The 27,856-nt window shown below is 33.4% G+C and overlaps 2 protein-coding genes and 1 long non-coding RNA gene across 9 annotated transcripts in view; 2 read left to right on the forward strand and 1 right to left on the reverse strand.

Annotated features, from left to right (window-relative positions):
* The window catches only part of LOC134712394 (very low-density lipoprotein receptor-like), a 28,808-nt gene extending 11,864 nt beyond the window's left edge, over window positions 1-16,944 (forward strand). For 4 of the 5 annotated variants that reach the window (XM_063573897.1, XM_063573894.1, XM_063573898.1 and 1 more), the window contains 9 exons: window positions 5,279-5,419; window positions 8,731-8,889; window positions 11,909-12,076; window positions 12,672-12,758; window positions 13,996-14,076; window positions 14,449-14,568; window positions 14,809-14,925; window positions 15,760-15,876; window positions 16,563-16,944. In XM_063573897.1, coding sequence (XP_063429967.1) covers window positions 5,279-5,419; window positions 8,731-8,889; window positions 11,909-12,076; window positions 12,672-12,758; window positions 13,996-14,076; window positions 14,449-14,568; window positions 14,809-14,925; window positions 15,760-15,876; window positions 16,563-16,858 — 1,286 coding nt within the window. In that variant the 3' untranslated portion in view covers window positions 16,859-16,944. The remainder of the gene's footprint in view (window positions 1-5,278; window positions 5,420-8,730; window positions 8,890-11,908; window positions 12,077-12,671; window positions 12,759-13,995; window positions 14,077-14,448; window positions 14,569-14,808; window positions 14,926-15,759; window positions 15,877-16,562) is intronic. The other variant, XM_063573896.1, reaches the window with a different exon arrangement.
* Window positions 16,945-18,975: 2,031 nt separating this feature from the next.
* The window catches only part of LOC134709720 (sortilin-related receptor-like), a 40,585-nt gene continuing 31,704 nt past the window's right edge, over window positions 18,976-27,856 (forward strand). For all 3 annotated transcript variants that reach the window (XM_063569866.1, XM_063569867.1, XM_063569868.1), the window contains exons 1-3: window positions 18,976-19,186; window positions 20,920-21,054; window positions 21,796-21,927. In XM_063569866.1, coding sequence (XP_063425936.1) covers window positions 19,090-19,186; window positions 20,920-21,054; window positions 21,796-21,927 — 364 coding nt within the window. In that variant the 5' untranslated portion in view covers window positions 18,976-19,089. The remainder of the gene's footprint in view (window positions 19,187-20,919; window positions 21,055-21,795; window positions 21,928-27,856) is intronic.
* Window positions 23,809-27,760, reverse strand: LOC134709718 (uncharacterized). The gene is made up of 3 exons (XR_010106023.1): window positions 27,686-27,760; window positions 25,587-25,784; window positions 23,809-24,199 (listed from the first exon to the last, which is right to left on the reverse strand). It is a non-coding gene; the product is annotated as an uncharacterized LOC134709718 (long non-coding RNA).

Raw genomic sequence — 27,856 nt, forward strand, 5'->3', positions numbered from 1 at the left:
ATCTTTCAATCAGTTTAATTGAAGTCGGGAGCTGGCATGTCAGTTAACTGCTAGTTGTCTGTTGTTATTTATGTATAATTGTCATTTTGTTTATTTTCTTTGGTTTCATCTTCTGACATCAGACTCGGACTTCTCTTGAATTGAATTTTAAATGTACGTATTGTTATGCGTTTACTTTTCTACATTGACTAGAGGTATAGGGGGAGGGTTGAGATCTCATAAACATGTTTAACCCCGCCGCATGTTTGCGCCTGTCCCAAGTCAGGAGCCTCTGGTCTTTGTTAGTCTTGTATTATTTTAATTTTAGTTTCTTGTGTACAATTTGGAAATTAGTATGGCCTTCATTATCACTGAACTAGTATATATTTGTTGAGGGGCCAGCTGAAGGACGCTTCCGGGTGCGGGAATTTCTCGTTACATTGAAGACCTGTTGGTGACCTTCTGCTGTTGTTTTTTCTATGGTCGGGTTGTTGTCTCTTTGATACATTCCCCATTTCCATTCTCAATTTTATCTTAAAATTCAAGAGTCAGGATCAAAAATGAGGGTACTTTTTATATGGCCTTCCAAATACCGTTTCGATCCCTAACATCACTGAAGAGACATTTATTGTCGAAATCCGGATCTGATGTACTAAAAAAATATTGGCACCGTATGTTGGTGGCATAACATCGTGGCCACAAATTAAAAAAAAATGTGTTTAGTATTAAATTTATATTAAGATTCATTTTGTTACATCTAGTGATCAATTTTATTTGGCAATCGGCAATATTGTATTTCATGTATATATACTGAGCCAAAAAATTGTAGCAACAAAAATGTGAAATGTTATTTTATTGCAAAATCATAACAACATATAATTTTAATAATAACAAAATGGAATTATGACATGCCAGTAGCAACATGAATGTTTATCACTCACATTCATTAGGATTTTTTTGTATGGAGCGCGGGAGGTTCAAAATGTGGAAATGAATATAGTATTACTTACTTATCCTCTTAAGCCCAAGTGGAACATAAGGCCGCAACAAACTGCCTCCACTTCTCTCTGTCCTTAGCCATGTACTGGGCTTGGCCCCAGGTGTAGCCCATTGCTTCTAATTCTGCTGTTACAGTTCTTCGCCAGGTGATTCTATGCCTCCCTGGTTTCCTTTTCCCTGGTGGTGTCCAATATAAAGCTGTTTTAGGTGTGCGATGTTGTGGCATTCTCAACCATCTTAATCTTGTTTGATTTCTGCTGTTATACTTTTAGCATTGCATTTCTTCAAAAGGCTCTTGTTTCTGATCTTATTTGGCCAGAATATTGTATTTTTATTGTTTATTGACATTACCTTGGTCTTCTTGGCATTGACATTCAGACCAGTTTGCTTTGCATAGTTGGTAAGTATGTTGGTCTTATCTTGGAGGTGTCCACTTGTTGTTGATAATATGGCAATGTCATCAGCAAAATCAAGGTCTTCTAGCTGGTTAAACATGGTCCACTGGATACCCCTTTTCTTGTCTGATGTTGTATTTCTTTATATCCAGTCAATGGCCAATAAAAATAGGATTGGTGACATAATACATCCTTGTCTTACACCAGATTTTACTTCAAATGAGTCTGAGATAGAGCTGTCAAGGATGCCACTGCATTCAAAGCTGTTGTAGAAGGCTTTTATTAGCATCAATATCTTAGGTGGAATTCCATATGATGTTACAATTTTCCAAAGATTTTCTCTATGAATACTGTCAAAGGCCTTTTTTAAATCAATGAAATTAATGAAAAGTGGTGTGTTCCATTCAATGCATTGCTCGATGATGTTCCTCAGAGTGAAAATTTTGTCAATGCATCCTCTGCCTCTTCTAAAGCCTGCTTGTTCTTCTCTAAGCTTTTCATCCACAATTTTATCATTCTTTTTAGAAGAATTTTGCAAAGGACCTTACTAGGAACAGAAAGTAATGTAATCCGTCTCCAGTTGTCACAGTTGCGTAGATTGCCTTTCTTTGGTAATTTTACAATCAGGCCTTTGCTCCAGTCTGATGGAATGTCCCTTTCTTCCCAGATGACAAGGAAAAGATTGTGGAGTCCTTTAGATGATGTTTCTAAATCTGCCTTTAACATCTCTGCGTGAATGGAATCAATGCCTGATGCCTTCCCCGTCTTCAATGATTTAATGGCATTTCTTACTTCATCTATAGTTGGTGGTTCTGAGTTGATGTTTAAATCATCTTCTGATGGTTCAGGGTAGCATTGAAATCAGGCTCAGGGCAGTTCAATACCTCCTTGAAATGTTGGACCCACCTTTCTGCTTGTTCCCTTTCTATTTTCAATGCTTTGCCATTTTTGTCGTTTACATGTGCTGTCTGTGCATTTGATGTTCCACAGAGTTGTTTGGTGATTTTGTAAACTGTACTCAACTCTCCAAGAATGGCTGCCTTTTCTGCTTCTTTTTCAAGTTCCTCCAAATATTGTCTTTTATCTTTTCTAGCACTTCTTTTAACCTCTTTGTCTTTTGCTCTGTATGTTACTTGTAGTTGATCTTGTAACCTTTTGGATTTTGCATTTACTGATTTAAGTTTTATAGTCTTTCTTTCTTCAATTTTTTGCCATGTTTCCGATGTTAACCAATCTTTGTTCTTTTTTGTCTTATGACCAACTGTCTTTTCTACCGTCTTTACATAAGTATCGTTGATGTTATCCGATTTCTCTTGTAAACTATCTTCTCCATCATCAGAGTTATCGAGCACACTAAACCGATTTTTCAATTCTAAGCAAAAAGCTTTCTTGACATTTGGTGACTTCAACCTTGCTGTGTCTAGTCTCTTTCTATTCTGGTTTTCAGTAGGTGCCTTTCTTAGTTTAAGTTTGATGGAAGCTTTTTACATCTGTACCCCTGAGTACTCGTACATCTCTTAATGATCTACCCCACTTGTTGTTCACCAATATGTGGTCAATCTGGTAAACTGTTTTTCCATCCGGTGATTTCCATGTTACTTTATGTATGTTTTTATGTGGAAAGATGGTCCCTCCTATCACCAGTTTATTGCAAAGACAGAGATCTATAGCACGTTCAGCATTCTCATTTTTCACCCCGCAACCATGCCTGCCCATCACATATTCAGCATCAGTGTTGTCGGATCCTACTTTAGCATTAAGGACTCCCATTATTACCAGCATGTCGTCTTGCGGTACTTTGGAAATGGCAGTCTGAAGTTGTTCATAAAAATCATCCTTAGTCTCATCTTCAGCATCATTTGTTGGTGCGTAACACTGTACGATAGAAAGGTTTACAGTAGTTGGAGTTAAATCTTGCTGTTACTAATCTTTCGCTGATTTGTTCCCATTCTAGTAATGATTTTGCCTTTTCTTTACATATAATTATTGCTACACCATTAATATGTTTGTCAATGTTTCCAGAGTGTAGGATGATGTTTCCACTATTTGTTCTTGTCTTTCCTGATCCAGTCCAACGACATTCGCTCACACCAAGAATGTATAACCTGTAGTGCTGCATTTCCTTGATGACCTGTGCAGTCTTTGATGTTTCATACATGGTTCGAACATTCCAGGCTTATATATGTATTTGTGCTTTAGGTCCTAGAAGACTCATATTTATTTTCCTAGTTTCCACAATAGGGCTTTCTCTTGAAGTCATTTCGCTTTGGTTTGAGTCCCCCGTTGAACCTATAATAGAGGATAATCTATTTTTATTTGTTGTGGTTTCTGTAACTGTAGTTGTTTTTACAGGATTAGGGAGTTAGCCCCATGCCCAACACTCCAACCTGGAGGGCCAGGGAATTTGTAGTCAAGGTTTTCATCCTCCAGAAGGGCTGCTGTCCTGAGCTTATGAATCCATTCTTTCCAGGTTTGTTTTCGAAGTTTACCTTCTCCTAGATGAGTTGCCTTACTGGGCTACGACTCTCATCTAACCGCCTATTTACCCATAGCTGGGACAAGGTTTGGTGAGTGCCAGGGAATGTCCACACACCGGTGGTCGTACACACTGCATCTCTAGGGCCCTTGCTGCTCCGAGATCTCCTGCAGTTTAGCCTGAGGTGCTAGACCCCAGTTTACGTGCACTGTCGCGGGGAGGCACTGCAGGAGTCTTGGTAGTGTAGAGGCTATGTACTGGCAGGAAAGACTTACACACTCGACTTTCTTTTCACACAGCAAGTATGCTAGCCAGCGGTAGTTAACAAATCAATGAATTGTAACCACACTTGACGCATATCACTACCCTGTGGCATAAACCACTAGCGCACGAATATAGTATTATTCAAACTCAATTTGTCAGCCATGTCCTAAATGCTCCAACGAATGATTGGCAGGCACACCAACAGCTGCCTTTAGTGAATGCACTACTCTTGTGGCCGGAAAAAACTTCTCACAGGTTAACGTAAAGCGAAGATAGTGCACCTCCCTTGACGATAGTTTTTTTGCGTCTACGAGATATCGACCTATCCTGTGCAGTTGCAATTTGTCGACATCTATTTGTTAGTCTCTAAACTGTTGTCTTATGCACATTAAATCGAGCTACGATGTCCTCAACACTCATTCCGACATCAACCAAGAGCTTTCTGACGGTCATTTTCGGGGAGGCCTGGTTGACGCACCATGCAATTGTTTCAAAGTTGTATGTGTTTTTCTTACCAATGGTGTGTTTCTGAACATTAGAGAAAAAGAAATTTTTAATATCCTTTTAAAAGTACAGGAACAGAAGGTAAAACATCAATTACACGTGCAAAACTGAAATGGCGCGAAATCAATCACCAGGAAAAAAGTATGACTGCTTTTAATTACAGGTAAACTGAGGATTATATCAATGATGTTTTAATAATTAATTTCCAAAAACAACAACAACAAAAAAAAATACAAAAAAAAGTGTTGCGAAACTTTTTTGGCTCAGTATATATGTACCAAGTTGTACTTTAAAATAAAAAAATATCTATCTATAGGCCAACCAAAGCTACGGAACTATATAAGGAACATCTTATCGGGGCCTTTTATAGCTGACTGTGCGGTATGGGCTTTGCTCATAGTTGAAGGCCGTACGGTGACCTATAGTTGTTAATGTCTGTGTCATTTTGGTTTTTTGTGGATAGTTGTCTCATTGGCAATCATACCACATCTTCTTTTTTATATCTATGTCATGTTATTATGTTGATTTGGCAGCATTATTTTTTATGTTATGAATTATAAAAAACATATTCCATCCCTTCAATATTTTTTAGTGCGACCAAGTGTTAAGTTTATAATAATTATTCTATGTAACTATATATCTGTGATTTGTTTTCATTCAGAACCGAATTCTAGCCCAAGCCCAGTGACATGTACTAATGGTGAACTATCATGTGATAACGGGGAGGGATGTTACCCTTCGGACTGGAAATGTGATAATATCAAAGACTGTGATGACAATTCTGATGAAGAGGAGTGTGAAGGTACATATATATATTATTGTCGAAACCCGGATCTGGTGTACTAAAAAAATATTGGCATCGTATGTTGGTGGCATTAGATCGTGGCCACAAATTAAAAAAATAAAATTGTTTAGCATTTAATCTATATTAAGTTTCATTTTGTTACATCTTGTGATCAATTTTTTTTGGCAATCGCCAATGGCAGTCAGCGGGGTTAAAGAACATCAATTGTTCGACCTGTTAGTCAAATGCGTTTTGTTTAAATATACTTTTTTTTCACTTTTTTGGTCTTTTGGAAAATGTTTACGTTGTTTGTGCTGTTTTTAGACCCCTCTACAACGAAATTTGTTTTACATGCACATGTATAAAAATTGCGGTTTTTATCCAACGCAATCATAGATTTGAACGTAGTTTTCAATTTAGACTCGTTTATAATTTTTCGTTTGGGCTTGTATCATATAGATATAGGAAGATGTGTATCATATGTTCCTTCCGGTTTATATGATCCGTTTATCCTATATTGACTCTTAAAATTCAAGAGTCAGGGTACTTTTTATATGGCCTTCCAAATACCGTTTCGATCCCTAACATCACTGAAGAGACATTTATTGTCGAAATCCGGATCTGGTGTACTAAAAAAATATTGGCACCGCATGTTGGTGGCATAACATCGTGGCCACAAATTAAAAAATAAAAAATAAAATTCTGTTTAGTATTAAATTTATATTAAGATTCATTTTGTTACATCTTGTGATCAATTTTATTTGGAAATCGCCAATGGCAGTCAGCAGGGTTAAAGAACATCAGTTGTTCGACCTGTTAGTCAAATGCGTTTTGTTTAAATATACTTTTTCACTTTTTTTGTCTTTTGGAAAATGTTGTTTGTGCAGTTTTTATACCCTTCTACAACGAAATTTGTTTTACATGCACACGTATAAAAATTGCGGTTTTTATCCTACGCAATCATAGGTTTGAACGTAGTTTTCAATTTAGACTCGTTTATAATTTTTCGTTTGGGCTTGTATCATATTTTCCCTCCGGTTTATATGATCCGTTCATCCTATATTGACTCTTAAAATTCAAGAGTCAGGATATAAAAATAAGGGTACTTTTTATATGGCCTTCCAAATACCGTTTCGATCCCAAACATCACTGAAGAGACATTTATTGTCGAAATCCGGATCTGGTGTACTAAAAAAATATTGGCACCGCATGTTGGTGGCATAACATCGTGGCCACAAATTAAAAAATAAAATAAAATCTGTTAGCATTAAATTTATATTAAGATTCATTTTGTTACATCTTGTGATCAATTTTATTTGGAAATCGCCAATGGCAGTCAGCAGGGTTAAAGAACATCAGTTGTTCGACCTGTTTTTTTTTAAATGCGTTTTGTTTTTATATACTTTTTAACTTTTTTTTTTGTCTTTTGGAAAATGTTGTTTGAGCTGTATTTAGACCCTTCAACAACGAAATTTGTTTTACATGCACACGTATAAAAATTGCGGTTTTTATCCAACGCAATCATAGGTTTGAATGTAGTTTTCAATTTAGACTTGTTTATATATATAAACTAGAAGTCTAAATATACAACTCGTCTAAACATCAACCTAACAATGTTAATAGATCTGTAAATTTGCTTCTACAAATATGTATACACACTCTTTACTTAAAAGTACACTTATATGCCATATATATGATATATTTACACACTTTCCTTTAAAGGACACATACTTTACATTCTCTTTCCTTAAAGATACACGCACACACATGTATATATATACTCTCTTTCATTAAAAGTTAAAGGCTTACTGTATTAGAATCATCTTTCATTCAACCATGGTTACACATTATTTATAATGAACTATTCCTTTATACACGACAGTGATCTTTGGCATCATGAGGATTACGAATTAGCTCTTATAGAATGCTGCTTTAAACTAAAGTTAAAAAAAACCCATCAAAAACGAACTTACTGAATAGTTTGTGCGATGGTATTTTCGTGTATGACTTTTTTCATTTTTTCTGTTTGGGATTATAGAAAAGGGGCGGAAAGTGTATGGCTCTTCCTACGGGAAGTATATGTACACAGTCACGTCTGTCTGATACTAGGTGTTTTAAAAATAAAATGCATGTATTCAGACAAAAAAAGTCAAAGTCTAAACAACTGTAATATGTACAAAGAACAGATACCTTCACATGATTGAGGTTGCTAACTTAAAACACTATGATTATTAACTTTTTATCCCAAATGAAAATTTTTGTAGCTAAATCGATCATCTAAACCTTAAGAATGCAAATAAATGCGTTATTCACCAACTTTTTGCTACTACTTTTTAGTATACTTTTATAACCTCAAAGCGTGACTAAATATTTAAAAAAACAACATAAACTCCGACACTTTTCATTTACCCAGCCCCAACCAGTGCTCCAGGAGGCTGTTTAGAGGGAGAATTTAAATGTGACTCTACAGATGACTGTTATGACAACTCTTGGAAGTGTGATGACATAACAGACTGTAGTGATGGTTCTGACGAACAAAACTGTGGAGATGACGGAGGCCGTGGCGGATCCTGAAATTGGGGGCCCACTGACTGACCTAAGAGTAGGCCCGCTCAAGTCACGCCTCAGTGATTCCCTATATAAGCAACCAAATTTTTTTCCAAAAAGGGCCCCCCCCTAAATCCGCCTCTGGGAGGTAGGGGTTGTTTACAAAACTTCATGAATTAAACAAAACAAACATATATAACTCGAGTTGAAGCCAAGTTTTATGAATTTCTTAAATGAAAGACAACGAGCCTAAATAATTGGTGTTTGATGTTTGTACTGTTTTTAAATTTTTGAAGTCCCTTCGTGAATCGAAAAGTAAATCACTCTTACATGGTCTAATTTCGTAAATGCCGTTCGATGCATACGAGACACGTGGTGCCTTTTTTTTTTAGCTTCATCATCAAGTTGGATTTCTAAGGATCTTGATGACAAAATTACTTCTACAACCTTATTTGCGACATTTGATAATCTATGTTAATGCTTGAAATTTTTGGTGTACACGAATGATGCAAATGCATTACGAAAAGCGTTCATGTACACGTAGTTTTGTATCTTGTAATATAAATACGTATTTTCTTCCAATCTTTCCAAATTAGTAGTATTTTATTTCTTAATGCCATCCTTGCATTACTAGTAATCCATTTTTTTATGTATTTTTATTTGAAGAGCTAACATTTTACGAATCCTTTGAAATAATTACAGTAGTAGAACTGTGACATTTTACTTTGAATATGAAAAAGACATGAACAATATCATTTTAAACTCCGACACTTTTCATTTAGACATGTCAACCCCAGCCCCAACTAGTGCTACAGGAGGGTGTTCGGAGGGATATTTTAAATGTGACTCTACAGATGAATGTTATGACAACTCTTGGAAGTGTGATGACATAACAGACTGTAGTGATGGATCTGACGAACAAAACTGTGGAGATGACGGAGGTAGGGGTTGTCTACAAAACTTCATATATTAAACACAATAAATAAAAAAAATAATTAAATATTCAAAACAATATACTTTCATCGTCTATCTGACGAGCAAAACTGTGGAAGTACGGAAAACAAATAATTTGATGGTAAATGTGCATAAGAAAGTTGATTGTTGAAAATACGTACATAATGTTAAATTCCAGCAATTATAATTTTATGATTACTAGTACTTTTTTTATCCAAGTAATCTTTTATATGCTTCCATTTTATTCGCTTGTATAAAAGAGATTATTTAAGAATTGAATGCTTCTTTTTGTAAATTTATTGGGGTGTATAAGCGTTGACCGAAGTACTTTTTGTATGAAGCGCGGAAGCGCTTCATTCTAAAAATGTTCGCACGGTCAACGCTTTTACAACCCTATAAAGTTACAAAAAGAATCATTCAATACTTATAATTACATTTTTTTTAGCTAGGATCATGAAAGCACGATTTTTATCCAGTTTTATTTAATTTACCTGTGCACTTTATTGTGGGACCTCGTGTCATCTTGCATGATAAATTTTATTGTCTAATGCAATTGTTTACGGAATAACATGTGACGTGCAGTTAGCCAATCAGAATAACGTATTATAATGAAACTTACATCTAATGTAATTATATAAGTTTACTAGCCTTCTTATACCATTATACTCATAAAATAATGGGTGCCGCCAAACTAATGTCGTATCTATAAATTAGAACACAACGGTTTTCACTAATGGAGCAGATTCTACTGATGTTTTCGAGTCCGTGGTGCTCGCTAAATCTTCAGTTCTCCGTGCAATGTTTCAAGACTATTTGTTTGTTTGTTTGTCTGTTATTTGTTTTTCTTTTTTTGGGTGATAAGTTTGACTTTCAAATTTGTATTGCCCATTTGTTTATTGGTTTATTTGAACTGTATGCGAACTTGTCAAGATCAAAATGTAATTTAAAAAATCCGATATTTTGTAATTATTTCATGCAGTTTAGCATACATTAAATAACGAGTATGAGAGGCCTAAGTCTTGCTCAATCCTTTGAAAATCCAAAGTTTAAGAGGATGACGACTCCCTCTGAAATTTACATTATCAGTCAAGTCAGTAGCCTGCATTTCGGTGGTTGTCGTTTTTCGCTGTTTTACATATTTGTTTTTCGTTCATATTTTTTGTCCATAAGTTAGGCCGATCTTTCTTGTTTGAATTGTTTTACATTTGTCATTTTGGGGCCTTTTATAGCTGACTGTCTGGTATGGGGTTTGCTCATTGTAGAAGGTCGTATGTTGACCTAAACCTATTGTTGTTAGTTTCTGTGTCATTTGATCTCTTGCATTGGCAATCAGCAATTAACCACATCTTTTTTTTTTTTTTAATTTTTATTATTTATAACTTCCAATTTACAATATAATATACACAAATATAATAGCAATATATAATATATAAATCTATGTCTTTGTCTTGTCTATAGATATTATCTAATCAATACAACTGTCTATTAGGAAGCATTTTTTTTTTTTAAATACAAATATAAGATAAAGAGTAAAGCAGTTTGAATACCGGTGAGAGATAGAGAGTGAGAGAGAATAGTGTGATGAGTTTTCAATATAATTCATCTGGAAATTGAATTTTATTTTAGTATCGTAAATACAGAATTTTCATTTATAACATGTACAATATTAAATGTAAGTTAATACATTTTTGTACTTTTAAAGTAATATATCAAAAACATTCCATTCTCTGAGAAACTGATGTTCACATTTGTTTTTCATAGCAATATTTTTGTCCATTGCATACACATATTTCATCTTTCCTTTTTACTAAGTTTATTGTCAGGTTTTTTTTTAAACATCTAGAATTATAAATATATTACTTTATGGTTAGAAAAAGAGTATTTTCTGCATTGCCTTTTGATATTTTTGCAGTGTTACCAAACAAAAAAACTTCTTTTGTAAAAAGTACACTTATTCCATTGGTCAGAAACGAATTTTCAATATGTTCTTATAATAATTGTGTATGTTCACATTCCCAAAATAAATGTTCTAATGTTTCAATTTCTCTTTTACAAAATGTACAATTTGGAATATCATAAATCTTAATTTTATGAAGAAATTTATTTGTAGCTAAGATTCGATGACTGAATCTATACTTTAGCCACTGTAACTTAGTATTAATTGTGACAACAAAAGGCAGTTTATAATTTTTTTCCCAATGATTTTGATCAAAGCCAAAAATTTCAGTTCATCTTAACTGACTAGTGGGAACACTTCCATTTTTATTTAAAACAATATACATATCTTAATATCCTTTTGAAATTTTAACTAGTCTTTTAATAGCAGATGGAATTAAAGGTAGTTCTAATTTGTGATTTTTTTTCCCACAACTGATTTTGATGTTTGATGTATAGTTATCAAAAGTACCAGGATTATAATTTTATACGCCAGACGCGCGTTTCGTCTACATAAGACTCATCAGTGACGCTCAAATCAAAATAGTTAAAAAGCCAAACAAATACAAAGTTGAAGAGCATTGAGGAACCAGATATAATACTATTATATCTCATGAAATTCACATTTACCTAATACATTTCTACTTTTTGATGAGAGAAAAAGGTCCCATCTTCATTTACAATATCATTTATAAATCGCATACCATTTTCAAACCAATCTTTATAAAAAAAAAATAGGTTTATTTGCTACCTTTATATTATTGTTAAGCCATATTGAACTAGCAAGAAAGCATTCCCAACTGTAATATTCATCTTTTTTCTCTAAGAAGTTGCCATGCTTTCAGAACATCTTGCCAAAATTTATTTTTGAATTAGAAAACTTGATAGTTTCAATTTAAATATGACCAAAAAGATTTTTTAAATTGTGGACAAATTTGAACACTAAATAAAAATTGTCAAGCCTTGCGTTCAACATTTAGAAAAATTAACGGTTACGAAGGGAGAAAAATCGCATAAAATTTGATCCAATGGTAAAATTCATACTTAAACATCTTCTCAATTTTTCCCCAGACAAATCTACCCCAGCTCCAACGTCCGGACCTACTAGCGCTCCAGGAACATGCAGTGACGGACAATTTAAATGTAAGACCGGAAATGAGGGTCAGTGCTATGTCAACTCATGGAAGTGTGACAAAATCAAAGACTGTGACGACGGATCTGATGAAGAAAATTGTGACAGTGAGTTTGTCTTGATTTTGTTGTTGATATATGTGTATTTTTTTTAAACCGCTTTGCCTAATGCAGGTACAACAGTTAATTATTATGTCTAATGAGTTTACAAAATCAAAATAAATTTGATGATCCATTCTTTATGCAATAAATCGAATAACGAATAAGATATACTAAATGCCTTAATATTTGAAAATGAGAAGTTGTACGATTGCCAATTAGACGGTATATTTCAAAACCAATTAGCAACAATTACAGATCACCGTGTGGCCTTAACAAATGGTTAAACTCGTATAATAGTTTAATAATCTAGAAAAGATCCCAGGAACACAAAATAGGAAACAATTCAAGAGAGGAGAAAAAGCCTACGGCTTGATAATTTCTAGGTAAAATAAGTGAAAAACAATTATGAGAGACATTCATAAAGTTGACTGTATACGAACGTACTTTCATGACTTTTGACAGACACGACGTGTTGTGGGGTTAAACATGTTTGTGAGCACTCAATCATCCCTTCATATAACTTGGGAAAACGGTGTTACAATTTTTAAAAATAATATTATTGTTATTGAACATGATTTCACAATTCTAATTTGTTTTACAGCTGCACCAGTTACTGAAATACCAGTTACACAAGGACCAGTTACTCAAGGACCAGTTACTCAAAGACCAGTTACTCAAGCACCAACGGGTAAGATAACAAATATAAAATAAAAAAACGCACTTCATAGATTTTGCACCGTAAATAATGTTGAATCGAAGTACTCTAAAATGATATGACAGTTTTTATTGAATTCTGACGTCCTATGCACTAAGACTAAGAGAAAGATATTACAACAGTCACTGATCATCACAAAGTACCACTATATATTAAAATAAATTATGACTTTATAAATAACTGAAATGCAATAACTGTACCAATATTTCTTTATCAGATGCATTTTGACAATAAGTAAACGTCTCTCAAGTGAAGCTCTATGCCAAAAATTCCATGTTGAAGAGCTTTTAAAAAAAAATACAAACTCAACTTGGAATCAGATTTATTCATAAGGAAGTTATATTCCTTAGTTTAATGACAACTAACTTTAAGAATACAATATCCATATAATTAATATCCATATTATTTATGTCAGTATAAAAGTACTATACTTGGTTGCTGACTAACAGTCCACTATCTGAAACTTGACACCGCGGTAGTAATATCAGTTACCAGTACATCGTTTTACTGCTTATCTACTTTAATGTCTCCTATAATTAGCAAAACTATTTGAAAATCCAAAACCTATTTCAACCGATGACTGTCATACAATGTCAGTGTTCTTGTCGTTGTTATAGGTTGTACAACCGATGACTGTAATACAATGTCAGTGTTCTTGTCGTTGTTATAGGTTGTACTGTAATACAATGTCAGTGTTCTTGTCGTTGTTATAGGTTGTACTGTAATACAATGTCAGTGTTCTTGTCGTTGTTATAGGTTGTACTGTAATACAATGTCAGTGTTCTTGTCGTTGTTATAGGTTGTAAAACCGATGACTGTAATACAATGCCAGTGTTCTTGTCGTTGTTATAGGTTGTACTGTAATACAATGTCAGTGTTCTTGTCGTTGTTATAAGTTGTACAACCGATGACTGTAATACAATTTCAGTGTTCTTATCGTTGTTATAGGTTGTAAAACCGATGACTGTCATACAATGTCAGTGTTCTTGTCGTTGTTATAGGTTGTACAACCGATGACTGTAATACAATGCCAGTGTTCTTGTCGTTGTTATAGGTTGTACAACCGATGACTGTAATACAATGCCAGTGTTCTTGTCGTTGTTATAGGTTGTACAACCGATGACTGTAATACAATGCCAGTGTTCTTGTCGTTGTTATAGGTTGTACAACCGATGACTGTAATACAATGTCAGTGTTCTTGTTGTTATAGGTTGTACATCTGAAGCAAACAAATGTAATGGTTATGCAGACTGTGTTGATGGATCTGATGAAGACAGTACAATGTGTTCAAGTAGGTTTATACGTTTAGGATTTGAATTGGGTTTACCTATCATATACACCATGTAAAATAAATTTGGATTGGGTTTTCCTATCGTGTATAACACGTAGAATTTGTTTCAGAAATCTTAATGAAGACAGTAGTGTAATGCTATAAACTATGAGTTTATCTAACGTAAATTCTTCTTTATTTACAGTAAGAAGTGGTCTATTTGTTCATACTACTTTTACATTTTCCTAGCTTTGTTTTGTTTCTACACTGAGGGTAAAAAGTGAACTCGTAGTCCGTAAAATTCATCTTTCGTTGCAATATTAAATTTTTATTGCATATTGTCTATAATCACAGAACAATTGAAAATAATATAGCTCGTGTTTTTCTTTTCAGCATTCACTTGCCCTTCAGGTAGTAGCAAATGTAGTGACGGAGTGACCTGTATTTCTGACTCTGCCAAGTGTGACGGGTACCAGGATTGTCCAGCTGGGGACGATGAAGCAAACTGTGCAGGTAAGATGTCAAATAAAATATGGTTGATATGTATTCTTTTCTTATCTCATATTAATACTTATGACGAGTTAAGGAAAATAAACAGGCAGATGTCTTTGTGGTTCTGACATTCTGAAAACATAAATTTTATCCATTTGCTCACTTACTACAGCTTCACTGTTTTACTGTATCATTTATATAGTTTTTAATGATAAAAAAACTACAAAATGAGAGTGGTTTATGACTGCTTTGTTTTTTTAGCTGCTACCTGCTCTAATAACCAGTTCAAGTGTCCTAACAGTTTCTGTCTTGCTAAAAGTGGTAAATGTAATGGAATTCCAGAATGTCCCAATGGTGAAGATGAAAGTGGTTGCTCTGGTAAGTTTAGTTTTAAAACTAGTATTAGCATACGAGTGTGACATAGATTACACTGAAAATAATGCAAAAGAGGTAAAAATGTGAAAGGAGCCATTGTTATGGTCATAAAATTGCTAACAATTCTTAATTAAAGGTGCATTTTGTCAAGTTTGTAACATCTTGTCATGGAAAGGATAAAATTGAGAAAGGAAATGGTGAATATGTCAAAGCGACAACCACCCGATCATAGAGCAGATAACAGCCAAAGGCAACCAATGGGTCTTCAATGTAGCGAGAATTCCCGCACCCGTAGGTGTCCTTCTGCTGGCCCCTAAAAATATGCATAATATAGTACAGTGATAATGGACGTCATACTAAACTCCGAATTATACACATGAAACTAAAATTTAAAATCATACAAGACTAACAAAGGCCAGAGGCTCCTGACTTGAGACTGAATGATCCTTCAAACTTTTGTATTCAATGGCATCAACACTATTAAAACTGATGTTGAAAACATTTTAATATTAATAAATTTTCCAAACGTTCATGGAAGTTTGTAAAACTAAGACGGAAGAAGCTTGTTTTATGATAGAAAGACAGTTTCCAGATCTAAATTTAAATTTGTTTTCTCCGTATTTTTGCTGATTTAAAAACAAACCTCTGAAATATATTTTGGAAAAACTTTCGAATGAAAAATCTTCTCCTCAACTTGTTGCAGATCACAGTATATCACATATTTCATATTAAGGCAAAAGGTATTTTTGCAGTTTTGATTGTTTCGAAAGTGTCATTCTTATTCTTGATTGAAAACGAAAACATCTTATACTTCATAACTTTTTTTTTCTTGAACAGGATGTCCAAAAAACACACAAAAAAGATGCGATGATGGTTCAATGTGTATACTTAAATCTGAAAAATGCGATGGAATTACAGACTGTTCTGATAAATCAGATGAAGCTAACTGTCCAAGTAAGTTAATAATAATGCATAACATCTAGTTCTTATATATTACCCTTTATATAGCTGTCGAAAGTATTCTAGAGAATACTCAGATATAAATCAACAAAAGAACAAACCACAATTTATTAAATTATGCAGACAACGGCGGCGGATACAGTCATTTTTGAAAGGGCATTCCAACCCAGGATAAAAAGGGGGGTGTTTAGATTAAAACATGACAATTGACTAAATTGATATATTTGGTTGGTAAATTTCCAGTTCATAAAGGAATTGTAATTATCATAGAACTCAAATTGGAATATCTCCTTATACGAAAATAAGAAAATGTGGTATATGGTTGCCAATGAGAAAACAATCAACCAGGGTTAAATGATGTAGATCAAAGTAATTATAGTTATGCACCAATAGATAACCCATGCCGTTAAGTTCGCTATAAAAGTCAGCTCCAGCATGAATGTTGTAACAAATTCAAACAAGGAATACAACTGACTAATTTGTAACAAAAATGACCCGTCACTGACATGAACCAACGATAATCACGAAATTGCATACTCCTTTTCAAAACGTTATTCACGTGCCATAAATCAAAGACGATTGTACAAAAGAGACAAAAGAGACAAAAATAAGTTAAGATACAGGCTTTTTAAATAATTTAAAAATTGGACAATTATTCATAGTAATGAACCATTTTTTAGGCAGAAGAACGACATTGACAAGATTCCAGAGACTCTTAGATCATTTGAGATCCAATAATAAAAGATCACCAAATCACGAGACAATGGCACAAAAAGCTGTAAGGAAGATGGACCAAGTAAAGAGGAATTTCAACGAGGCGACACTAAGACGAGTCAACAGTGATGAGGGTGTAAAGAGACACCAGAGAGCAATGAAGGCAAGACATGAGTCACTTCAGAGACAGTTGGTCGAGAGACGGAGAAACCTAGCTATGTCCAGTAGGCATTCTAAGGAGAGGCGTCAATATAAGGGTTAATTTGAATCGATTTGATGTAATCACAAGTTAATGATTTCGGCTTCTTTTCTGTAACCATATTATTAAAGATTATTATTTTAGTAGAATATTATTTTCCTTTTTTTGCCTGCAATTTACTTCTATATTATGTTATGGAATATACACACTTGTTGTAAGGAGTCATCAATAATTGTCAACCTTTTCCAAATTGTGAAAATATCAAAGTTTTCTTACCACCATTCCCTCAAGAAGGTTACCTCAAGAAGTGTACATAAATTATCTATTGACTAGAATATGACAAACATACTAGTAGGGTTCTATTTGATTTAGAATATATAAATATCTTGTAGTTTACATTGGTACTTATTACAGATTAAAAATATCCTCTTGAACCTGGAACTCCATATTCATGTATGGTATATCAAACTGAAACAAAACAAAATCCTAGTAAAATATATACCAAGATCATGGCAAAAAACAATCTAATTTCACACTGTAGTATACTTTATTGAATATGCAGCAACTGGAGCCCGCCTCGAGGTGAAGAACTATTGAAGGCATTGTGCTGTTTTCTATTCCTCTGGTTTAGTTCTTGTCTCTTTGATACAAATAAAGAGAACAACGTAGTTTTAAACAATAGACAGGTGTCTATACTATATTGTTAAGATTAAATCGTCTACAAATTTAATAAACGGATCTACCGTCATGTGCATTCTATGAACAAGATTTACGTATGTAGTTAAGTATAAATGTGAGAACTGTTTTTGATATCGTGAATAAAATGAGATTTGGGTTGTGTTCAAAAGCAAAACGACACAATCGTCTGGAACCAAGAGATTAACTAACCATTCAGACTATTTTCTATTGCTGAAGACGATGCTGACATCTGTACAGATTGCTTTACAAAAAAATCTATTAACGAAGACTTTCTGCAATTTTACTTTACCACTGATGTTCATTACCAATGTACCACCATGTACATAAAAATGTAAATATCTCCGGAGATGCTGAAGGTAAAAAATAAAACACTTATTAAAAATTCATAGCTGATGTAACTAACGAGGACAATAAAATACAGATGAAGCCGGCCTATGAATTAGAACTGCATGAGGGACTGAGACATTTCTTTATTTAGATAAATGTCTAATATTTATAACAGCTAACTTCAATAAAACTATCCGTACTCAAGTACTTGATATACTGAGGCTTATTTACCCAGGGATTTCGACAATCAATGTTTTCCCAATGTTTGGTTGATGTCTTGGTCCACCGGAGTTCAATGAAGTGAATGTAAGCAATTATAGACAACCGTTCGGCCTTCAACAATGAAATGAACACATTCCTATAGGTCGGCTATAAAAGGCCTCAACATGAAAAATATGAAACATTTCAATTGAGAAAACTATAACTGCCTTATTTTAAACATTTTTTCTTGCATTACGAAAAACAAATATGACAGTCACTACTGAACTACAGGCTTCTGACTTGAAACCAGCACATAAAGAACGTTGCTGGATTTAACCTGTTTGTGAGCGCTGACCCCCCTTTCCTAGCCTCTGGTGGAACAGTACAATATATGAACAAACTATAAAAACTTCGCCTTTTTATATGTATCAATCTCAAACAATATGTATAATATTAGCATGTTTTTCTATTGCTTCCAGTTTAAAAACAATACGAGCATTGTTGTTGATGGCAAATAAAATTATCATTTCTTCGAACTCTTTTGACAATAACTTTTAAAATACACATAAAAAATATTCAACCGTTTTTGAACAAATTAATAATTTGAATTGACTGCATAAAACATTGTATACAAAACATAAATTATGTTCTATAATAGGAACTCTCACTTTCCAGAAGAAGAAAAGTCCTTATTTTCGGTAAACAAACAAAACAAACTGACAAAAATATAATATGGCAATATTCATTAACATGCATTTTAAACCCCAAAAAGTACGAGAATGGCTTTAATAATGATCAAAATTGTGAAACAATAATCTTGACCAACAAAGACATAATCTTCAAACATTACTTTATTTATTCATATATCTTTGAACTTTCATACAAACTGACCATCATACATACAATTATCATCGAGTGTTATCTGAAAACTTGATATTATTATTTGTCCATAGTCTCAATCATAGACTTGTACATATTTATTTAAAAGCTTAAATACTTACTTTATGACCAAACTTAATTTAGTAACTTATTGCATATTAGAGTTTATCAACTGTTCCGGGAAATAAATGTCGGAATTTTCTTCTAGCATGCACTGGAAAACAAAAGCTCTACTTTTTGTAATTCTGGTTGGAATAACAACATCATTACGTTTGCCATATTACGGTAAGAACGCCATTCATTTTCATAATCAAGTTAATTATTGCTCTATTTTCACAAAGTCGTTTGTAACATGAAAGACAATATTACCTTTAATCTTGAGCGAGGTAACTTTTATTTTTAGAGGATTGCATTAACTGAATATTTCAATATCCAATATCGCCGTTGGACGCTTGTGAAATGTTTTAGCAAAAAGTGAGGAGCTTACGGGCGAGTGCATTACTTATGTCTTAGAAGTTGTTATTGCATTGTCTAACTCCGCCTCCTTGGATTTGTAAGTATAATGAAAGATAAAAAACAAAGAAAACTTTAAAATATCCTACAAATTCAAATAAAATGAAAATCGAGCGCATTTTCAAAACATAAATTCTGAATAAGAGACGGGAGAGGAGAGAAGAGGGTCTTCAGCCGAGAGTAACTCTTATATAACACTTGTCACACACCTACACTTAACCCTATCACAATTAAAACATGATTTCCAAAACCGGAGTCAAATTGTGCGAGAAAGAAGCAACAAAAAGAAATAACATGAGACAAAACTGAAGAGGCGATCTTAATTAGAAAAATATCAAATAATTTTTAATTTCTATTTAATTTCTACAAATACCAAACTTTAATACCGATAAATACGTCACACATACATGGCGGGGGGGGGGGGGGGGGGGTCCAACTATATATCCCCATCTAAATGCAAAAAATGGCATTTCCGACCCCCGATACCCCCTGGATCCGTCACTGAAATACATGTCAGTGGATGTTCAGTAATTTCTCCCAATTTACAACAACCAAAAAATATTGCTTGAATTGAACATGCTTCAAGTCGTTGATTTGTCGATGGACCACTACGCAAAAAAATAACCGATATTTTCCCTACAGTGAAGTGTAACACAATATCTTCACAAAATGTGAATAAAAATGTTTCCTTTTTATCACTGCTCTTTTACACTTTTAAAACACGTCTTTTTTCAGGCTATGAAAGAATGTATACATCGAACCAAATATTGCATCTATTCCCTTCAAGAATTTTTGGGGCGGGAACAATATTCAATAGCGGCAAATAAATCGCTTTCGGGTCTGGCCACCTCAATGTAGCTCACACGACAGTCGTGAATCTATTTACATACATTCATTTGAAATACACTGAAATCCTACTGAAAACATTTTCTCTGTGAATTAATTTGCGGAAATTGAGAGGTTTTTTAACACAGTTTCATAGCGTAGTGAGCGCGCCACTATTTGACTGGCATATCAAATTCACGAAAAGCACAGCAAAGCTATATTGGTCAGAATGTCTCCTTTGACATGTGTCAACGCAAGTTGAATATACTGGTAGCCATGGCTGACTCATTTTCATATTTAACGAACTATAAACTACGCTTTTCGCACTTTTAATATTATAATTGGTAAAATGCAGGCTTAGTAGACTATACCAATAATTTTAATCATATATGGAATAGCAATATAATTTTATATAAACTTCAATTTACTTTTTTGTTAGACAAAATTTTTTCAAACTTCATTCAACCTTTCAATTGAATGGAATCATTTATTTCTGACTGTTTAAATTTCACATTGAGTAATGTAGTGTATATCTAAATGTTACATATATACTCTGTCTTTTTTCTACTAGCTAAAACCTAGACTACTATGTACACTTTCTACTAGCTAAATCCTAGACCACTCTGTTCACTTTTGAGTTGAAATATAACACTAAAATGGTACTCTATTTCATCTAACAGAATCGTCCTGCAACCCATTCACAGAGTTTCGGTGTGATTTAAATTCTTGGAGCGGAACCTTTTGTTTACCTATCAGTCTAAGATGTAATGGGAAGTATGAATGTATGGATAGGAGTGACGAATATGGATGCAATGGTAAGCCGAAGAATTAGCTCGAAGATATAATTTATAGATTTATATAACATGGCGTTTTTCATATTCAACGTGGTATCATATTTCTAAGTGAACCAAGAGTAAGGGTATTTTTTAAATGCGATAAAAATATGTAGGTCTATACTCATTATAACCTAACTGTTATTTTAACTTTTTGGACCTTTTGGATTATAGCTCTTCATCTTTTTATATAAGCTTTGGACTTCAAATATTTTGGCCACGAGCATCACTGAAGAGACATGTTTTGTCGAAATGCGCATCTGGTGCATCAAAATTGGTACCGTTGATTTTATAAAAGCATATCTAATTTTTGACAACTGTCCACAAGAGACCAAAATGACACAGACATTAACAACTATAGGTCACCGTACGGCCTTCAACAATGAGCAAAGCCCATACCGCATAGTCAGCTATAAAAGGCCCCGATAAGACAATGTAAAACATTTCTAACGAGAAAGCTAACGGTCTTATTTATATATATAAAAAAAAATGAACGAAAAACAAATTATCTTGAAAGGAAGGATCAGAAATGTAACACATAAAGAAATGTAACACATAAACAAACGACAACCACTGAATTGCAGGCTTTTGTTATTTTCCATTTATATTTTTATCTCATTATCAACGCGAAATTGTTCATTACGCCAATAATTAAATAGCAATTATTTATTATTACTAATATCGTTATTCCCTTAAAGCTATTAGTTTTGATATTTATCACAGCCCGGGTACGTGAAATTTCTCATTGTGGCAGAGAAGAGTTCCGGTGTGATAATGACAAATGTTACCCAGATTCGTGGAGATGTGACGGTATAATGGACTGCTATGACAATACAGACGAACAGAAATGTCAAGGTATAATAGTAAAGTCATGATTGGCCACCGAAATGCTAATCCAGATAAGACGTTTTTCTCTTATCGTAGCATTGCTAAAATTCACATAATACAAGAAAAGTCTCCAATCATGTGTCATAGTTGCGACCCTTTTTCATAAAACTTAGTCTCTTAATTTAGATATAATTTTCAAAAACATTGAATTTGTTAGACAGTTTTGTAAGGCAAATCCTGGTCTTTTTCTTCTTTGGACGTTGATGGAAGGACACATTTCTGATCCTTCCTTTCAAGATAATTTTCATTAATAATATGATATTAACGAATTCCAAGCATATGAATGTAAATAGTATCTCTGGCATCGCTTCCGCTTCTTTCTTTTACACAGGTCGTTCGGAGTATTTGACATTTCAATCGCTGTTGGTCAGTGCCATTTAGACATGATAGGGATCCATTGAAGAACTTTAAAACCAGGTTTAATTCACCATTGTCTATAAGGATTCCTGTACCAATTTTGGAATTCTTGCACAGTGGATCCAGATATGCTGTTCATCTTGCTCTATATATATCATCTAACAGTTATTTGTTGTTAAGCGCCACGTTATTTCTATTCTTTTTTATTGCAAATAGAGAAGTGTCTATTATATATAGATATTTTGAGAATCTTAATTGTAAAAAAAAATTAAAAGCAGTGTCTGGTAAGGGCCGATTTTGGCCTGAAATTTCAGGTTCATCTAAAGAAAGGGTTTGGACTCTTTTTAAACATTTGAGAGTCTCTTTCAGTTGATTTAATTAGTTTATGTGACATTTTAACTGATTTAGTCATTGAAAACGCTCCGATTCAAGCTTAAATATGAAAAATCTATTAAATATGCCAAAATATGTTAATTTTCAGATGTTTTTTGTCAAAAATGAAAGTGGCCGCATCCGTGTTCATCCTCAACCTTTATATATATTATATATTATCACCAAATACAACAATTTACTAACATCTCAATAGTAAGAATGAACACAAATGCGGCCAATTTCATTTAAGACAGAAACTGTCTAAAAGTTAACTAAAATGCTTAAATTGTGAAGATTTCAGTAATTTAGAATGACTGGGTCGATGCCTCTGCTGGTGGACTATTAGTCCCCGAGGGTATCACCAGCCCAGTAGCCAGTACTTCGGTACTGGCATGAAAATACGGATGTTTTTGTGTTATTAAAATTTGCTGTTACAAAATATTATAAATTATTATAAATTAAGGAATGCATCTCCCTCATGCAAAGCTCTGATTCCTTTAACGAATTTGGCTATACTTTTTGGACATTTTGGATCATAAACACTGGACACTTTTAATTTGCAAAACACTCATTTGCAAATCCGCCGCCGCCTCAAACAAGAGCTACAATATCATGTATATAACCAAAATGTGCAGAATTACATGGGATTCAATAATTTCATTGGTTTTCTACAGTTACTTTCATATTTATTTTGCAATTTGAATTATAAAAACATGGGATTTTCAATATCCCATGGGACAGGGCAAAATCCCATGGGATTTACCATTATCCCATGGGATTTTGGTTAAATCCCATGGGATTTTTTTTTGTCCCATGGGATTATTGTAGTCCCATGGGATATTTGTTGTCCCATGGGACAAAAAAAATCCCATGGGATTTTTATTATCCCATGGGATTTTTAATATCCCATGGGACAAATTAAAATCCTATGGGATTCTAATTGTAAATATATAGATATAAATAAACAGTAATGTGTATGTTACAATGTATTCTATTTGGTAGTAAATTATTATAAGATGAATCTTTTTAATTGAATATCTTTTTTTCTTGGGAAATGTTAATTTAGCATATTGTTCTTTAACTGTTCAAAACTAAACTTTTAAACAACAAAGCAGATAATGTAAGTATCAATATATGTTTATTCATGAATTATAGAATACTTTCTTGAAACACAATTATTTGCCATTTGAAATCAATAAAAACTCTATTGTTAGGCTTAACATACTAGTAGCTATTTAAGTAAATCTATTTTTTTTCACAATATCTCTCAACACAAAACATTAATAGTTTCTTATCATCCAGCATTGTTTGATGGTATAGTCCACTTTTTGGACATTCGGCACAGAACTTTGACATTATTGTGGTTTCAATATTTTTTTGAATTTAAAAGAACTTCAAATCATTGACTGAGTGATGAAAATAATAACTGATCCAACTTTTGTCTTTGAATTTATTCTGGTCTTGTTTCTATGTTTTCTCCATTTATTCTAGGTAGTGAATTTCAATCCTTCTGAAAAAGAACCAATAAAATCTAAAGTAATGGATTATACAAAAGTGTAAACCTACATGTAGCAATAATATGATTTTCAATAAAAATAGCTATGTGGTATGGATTTTACTGATTGTTAAAGGTTGTCCAATGTCATCAGTTGCTAACGGCCTACATCCTTTGGTCTCTGATGGAGGGTTGTCAAATGAGCAATATACCACATCTTCCTATTCTTATATTCTTTTTTATAAGATTTGGGTATTTTCCCAAGTTATATACATAATATATATATATACTGTAAATTCGGAATTAATGCGAGTTTTTTTTATTGTGAAAAATGCAACAGAATTGTAGACACAATAATTTAAACTCACATTATGAAATATTTTATATGGATTAAACAGGATTTTTCTCAAAATCGTAAAATTTAAAATCGCATTTAAGTCTAAAATGACAGAATCGCAATAATAAATGCACGCAATAATTTATGAATTAACAGTATAAAGATCAATGTTAAAACTTTAGACAACTATAATAACATTCCATTATTCACAAGAATTTGCAATATATTATACAAAATGCAGACAACAGAAACAATATTTCTTTAAGCTTTTGAAGTTCAGACAGATTTCAATTTGTGTTTTATTTCAATGAAAAAATACCTTGAACTCTTTGAACATATTGGAAATAATAACATTGATACAAAAAAAATATGTATGTTTTATCCTTATTTTTTGTGTTGTTGGCTTGCTGTCTCATTTTAATATACATTTAAACATACATCAATAATCTTCTTCTTTATTAAAAGTAAAAATGGGATATTTTTGATTTTGATATCCCAAAACATTATAGTTCTATCAAATAACTTATTACCAAGTTCAAAAACACCAATGTGTTTGATATTAATTTTAAGACATGTATAAATGTTCCAGACCATATCAGTATTCGGATCTTACTTTTACGGTCCAGAACTTACAGTCTCACAATATGTGTACAGTCAGACCATTTAAGTATACTTGTACTGTCTGGTACCAGCTCGACCAAACCTGTGTTTTTATTTTAACTGCAATTGAACTTTTTGTATTATTCTATTAAAGATTTCAGTTATGTTGATCTGTACTGTACATTTGTGTGTAATAAACTTGACCAACTTCTTAAAATTGGGCAGACTGTATGCGTACAGTCCAAATACATGAATGTTCTGGAACATGAACATGATTAACAAGCATTTGGCAGGATGTCATGCTAAAATCCCATTAATATTAGTACTAAATTTTGAGTATATACATGTAAATCCACAAGTTACTTACTGAAATTCATGGTGAACACTCACCAAAAACTTACAATTTAGAGGAAAGACTGATAAGATGAATGCACTAACACTATCAAAACAGAGCATAAAACTTACCGAAAAACAAGATGTTTTACATTTATCCAGGAGCAGGATAATTGAAAAGTTGTTTTTTCTTTCTCTGCTGTCCATCATATAACCTTTGAATTCATTCATGCAAAATATGAAAATCTGCAAAGGTAAGACCTAGAACCTCAACTTATCCACATTTTGAATTTTGAACTGCATACTTGTCCTTTTCATCTTGCTGACAACCTAAACATAAAAAATGATAAAAACATAATTCTAGATTGACTAAATGTGTTTTTATTTTTGTTGGTACATGTACAAATAATTTTCCCAACTTTAAAACGAACACATCATCACCAAAGAGGAGGTCATACTAACCTCCGAAATATTTAAACAAACCGAAATTATTACTTAATTAAGATCTTGAAAATTAATGGCATAGATACTCTTATTTTTGAAAACTTGATGTCTATTGCATACTTATATTCCTTTGTACGAGAGTATGCATATTAAGATAGACTCCATGGACTTTAATGTAAGCATGATTAATTTTTCAGTCACTGACCATGCTGACAGTTTTTTAGCTCTATGTCTACATTTTGAGAGAATATTGCAAAACTGTATATTCTGATATTCAGAACTTATTGTGAGGTTTTTATTAATACAACTGAAAGCTGTATTTCGTTTTCATTCCTGATACATATGTATGAGCTGAAGACCAGTGCCGAATTTTTCTCACTGCATTGAAGACCCATAGGTGACCTTCGGCCGTTGTCTGCTCTTTGATTGGGTTGTTGTCTCTTTGTCAAATTCCCAGTTTCCACTTCCCATTTTATATCATGTATGCTGATTTTTCTTAAATTACAATATTCAATCATGCAATTTTGTCCATCATTGAAAATACGATAAGCAAAAATAAATGCACAAAAAAATTAACATTTTTATATATGTAATGTAAAAGACTTTTTTTTAAATTCAAAACAGTTGCCTACACTGTTAATTTCCTTGTTTGATTTCATATTTTTAAAGCCTTTATAGCTAGCTAGATGGTATGCCGGGGCGGATCCAGACATTTTAAAAGGGGGGGGGGGGTCCCAACCCAAGACAAAGGGGATGGTCCTATATTCATTTGATTTGTTTAATAGTCTCGTACAAGAATATATATGGTTTGAGGGTGGGGATCAGGGATCCTGAATTTTGTTCACCTAACCACCGGATGACAGGGGATCTCAACCATTTAAAAGTTTCTCAAACATGTTGGGGTGGGGGTGAACCCCATGGACTCTCACTATATTTCCTTTGATTTGTTTATTGTTCTATACAAGAATATATAAATATGGTTTAGGGGTGGGGATGTTGACTGTTTACAAGTTTTCAAACTAGAGGGGGTGGGACTTCACTTTTATTTTATTTCATTATTAATTTTATTGTCCCCGACAAGAATATATATGATTTAGGGGTGGGGATCTGGATCGTTCACAAGATAATAGCATATTCTCAAATTGAAAGGGGTGGGGATTATGGACTCACCCTCCCTTCTTTCTTCCCCCCGAAATACCTTTTAATAAGCCCCAATGCACAGATAGTTCACAGTATTTTCCCTTGATTTACACTAAAGAAAATACACTATACAGGTGTATTTTTTTTTTAAAAAGATAATACAACTGAAGACCACCATGACCACAGTGGTGGATCCAGAATTTTTCATAAAGTGGGGCCCACTGACTGCCTAAGAGGGGCCTGCTCCTGCCATAACTCGGTGATTCCATATATAATCAACTAATTCTTTTCCCAAACAGGGGGCCCTGAACTCCTGATCCCCCCTTTATTTTCCTCATTTCAATCACCCTGATATAAATTTAGTTTTATCACTTACAATAGGAATGGTTTGAATTCCCCAATAATTCTTATATACCATTAATATCAACATATTTCATTGTTGATAAATGAAAGGCAAAAGTTTTCTATGGGTAGAAATGGATAGTAGGAAGCTTTCAGATTCACACCATGCCGGTGGTTGTGTTCAAAGTGCTGGGTTTTTATGACCCTCGTTGTTTGCGGACTAACTATTTAGGCCAGTGGTGGATTATAGTGTGCGTGCATTAATCTTCTATACCTTCTTAATCAATATATATTCAAATACTGACGGCAAGTGTTGTAATGATGTATCAATGTCTTTTTGAAATCACCGTGCTATTTACATGTGGGATCGAGAATGCAGGGGAAGGAAACTTGTCAATTATGTTTATTTCTAAGCCAAAATAAAATGAGCCACCGTAAAATTAACCTTGGGTAATAACAGTGCAGTGTAAGGCTCG

The sequence above is a fragment of the Mytilus trossulus genome, chromosome 3 (assembly GCF_036588685.1).
Source record: "Mytilus trossulus isolate FHL-02 chromosome 3, PNRI_Mtr1.1.1.hap1, whole genome shotgun sequence".
NCBI classification, from domain to species: Eukaryota; Metazoa; Mollusca; class Bivalvia; order Mytilida; family Mytilidae; genus Mytilus; species Mytilus trossulus.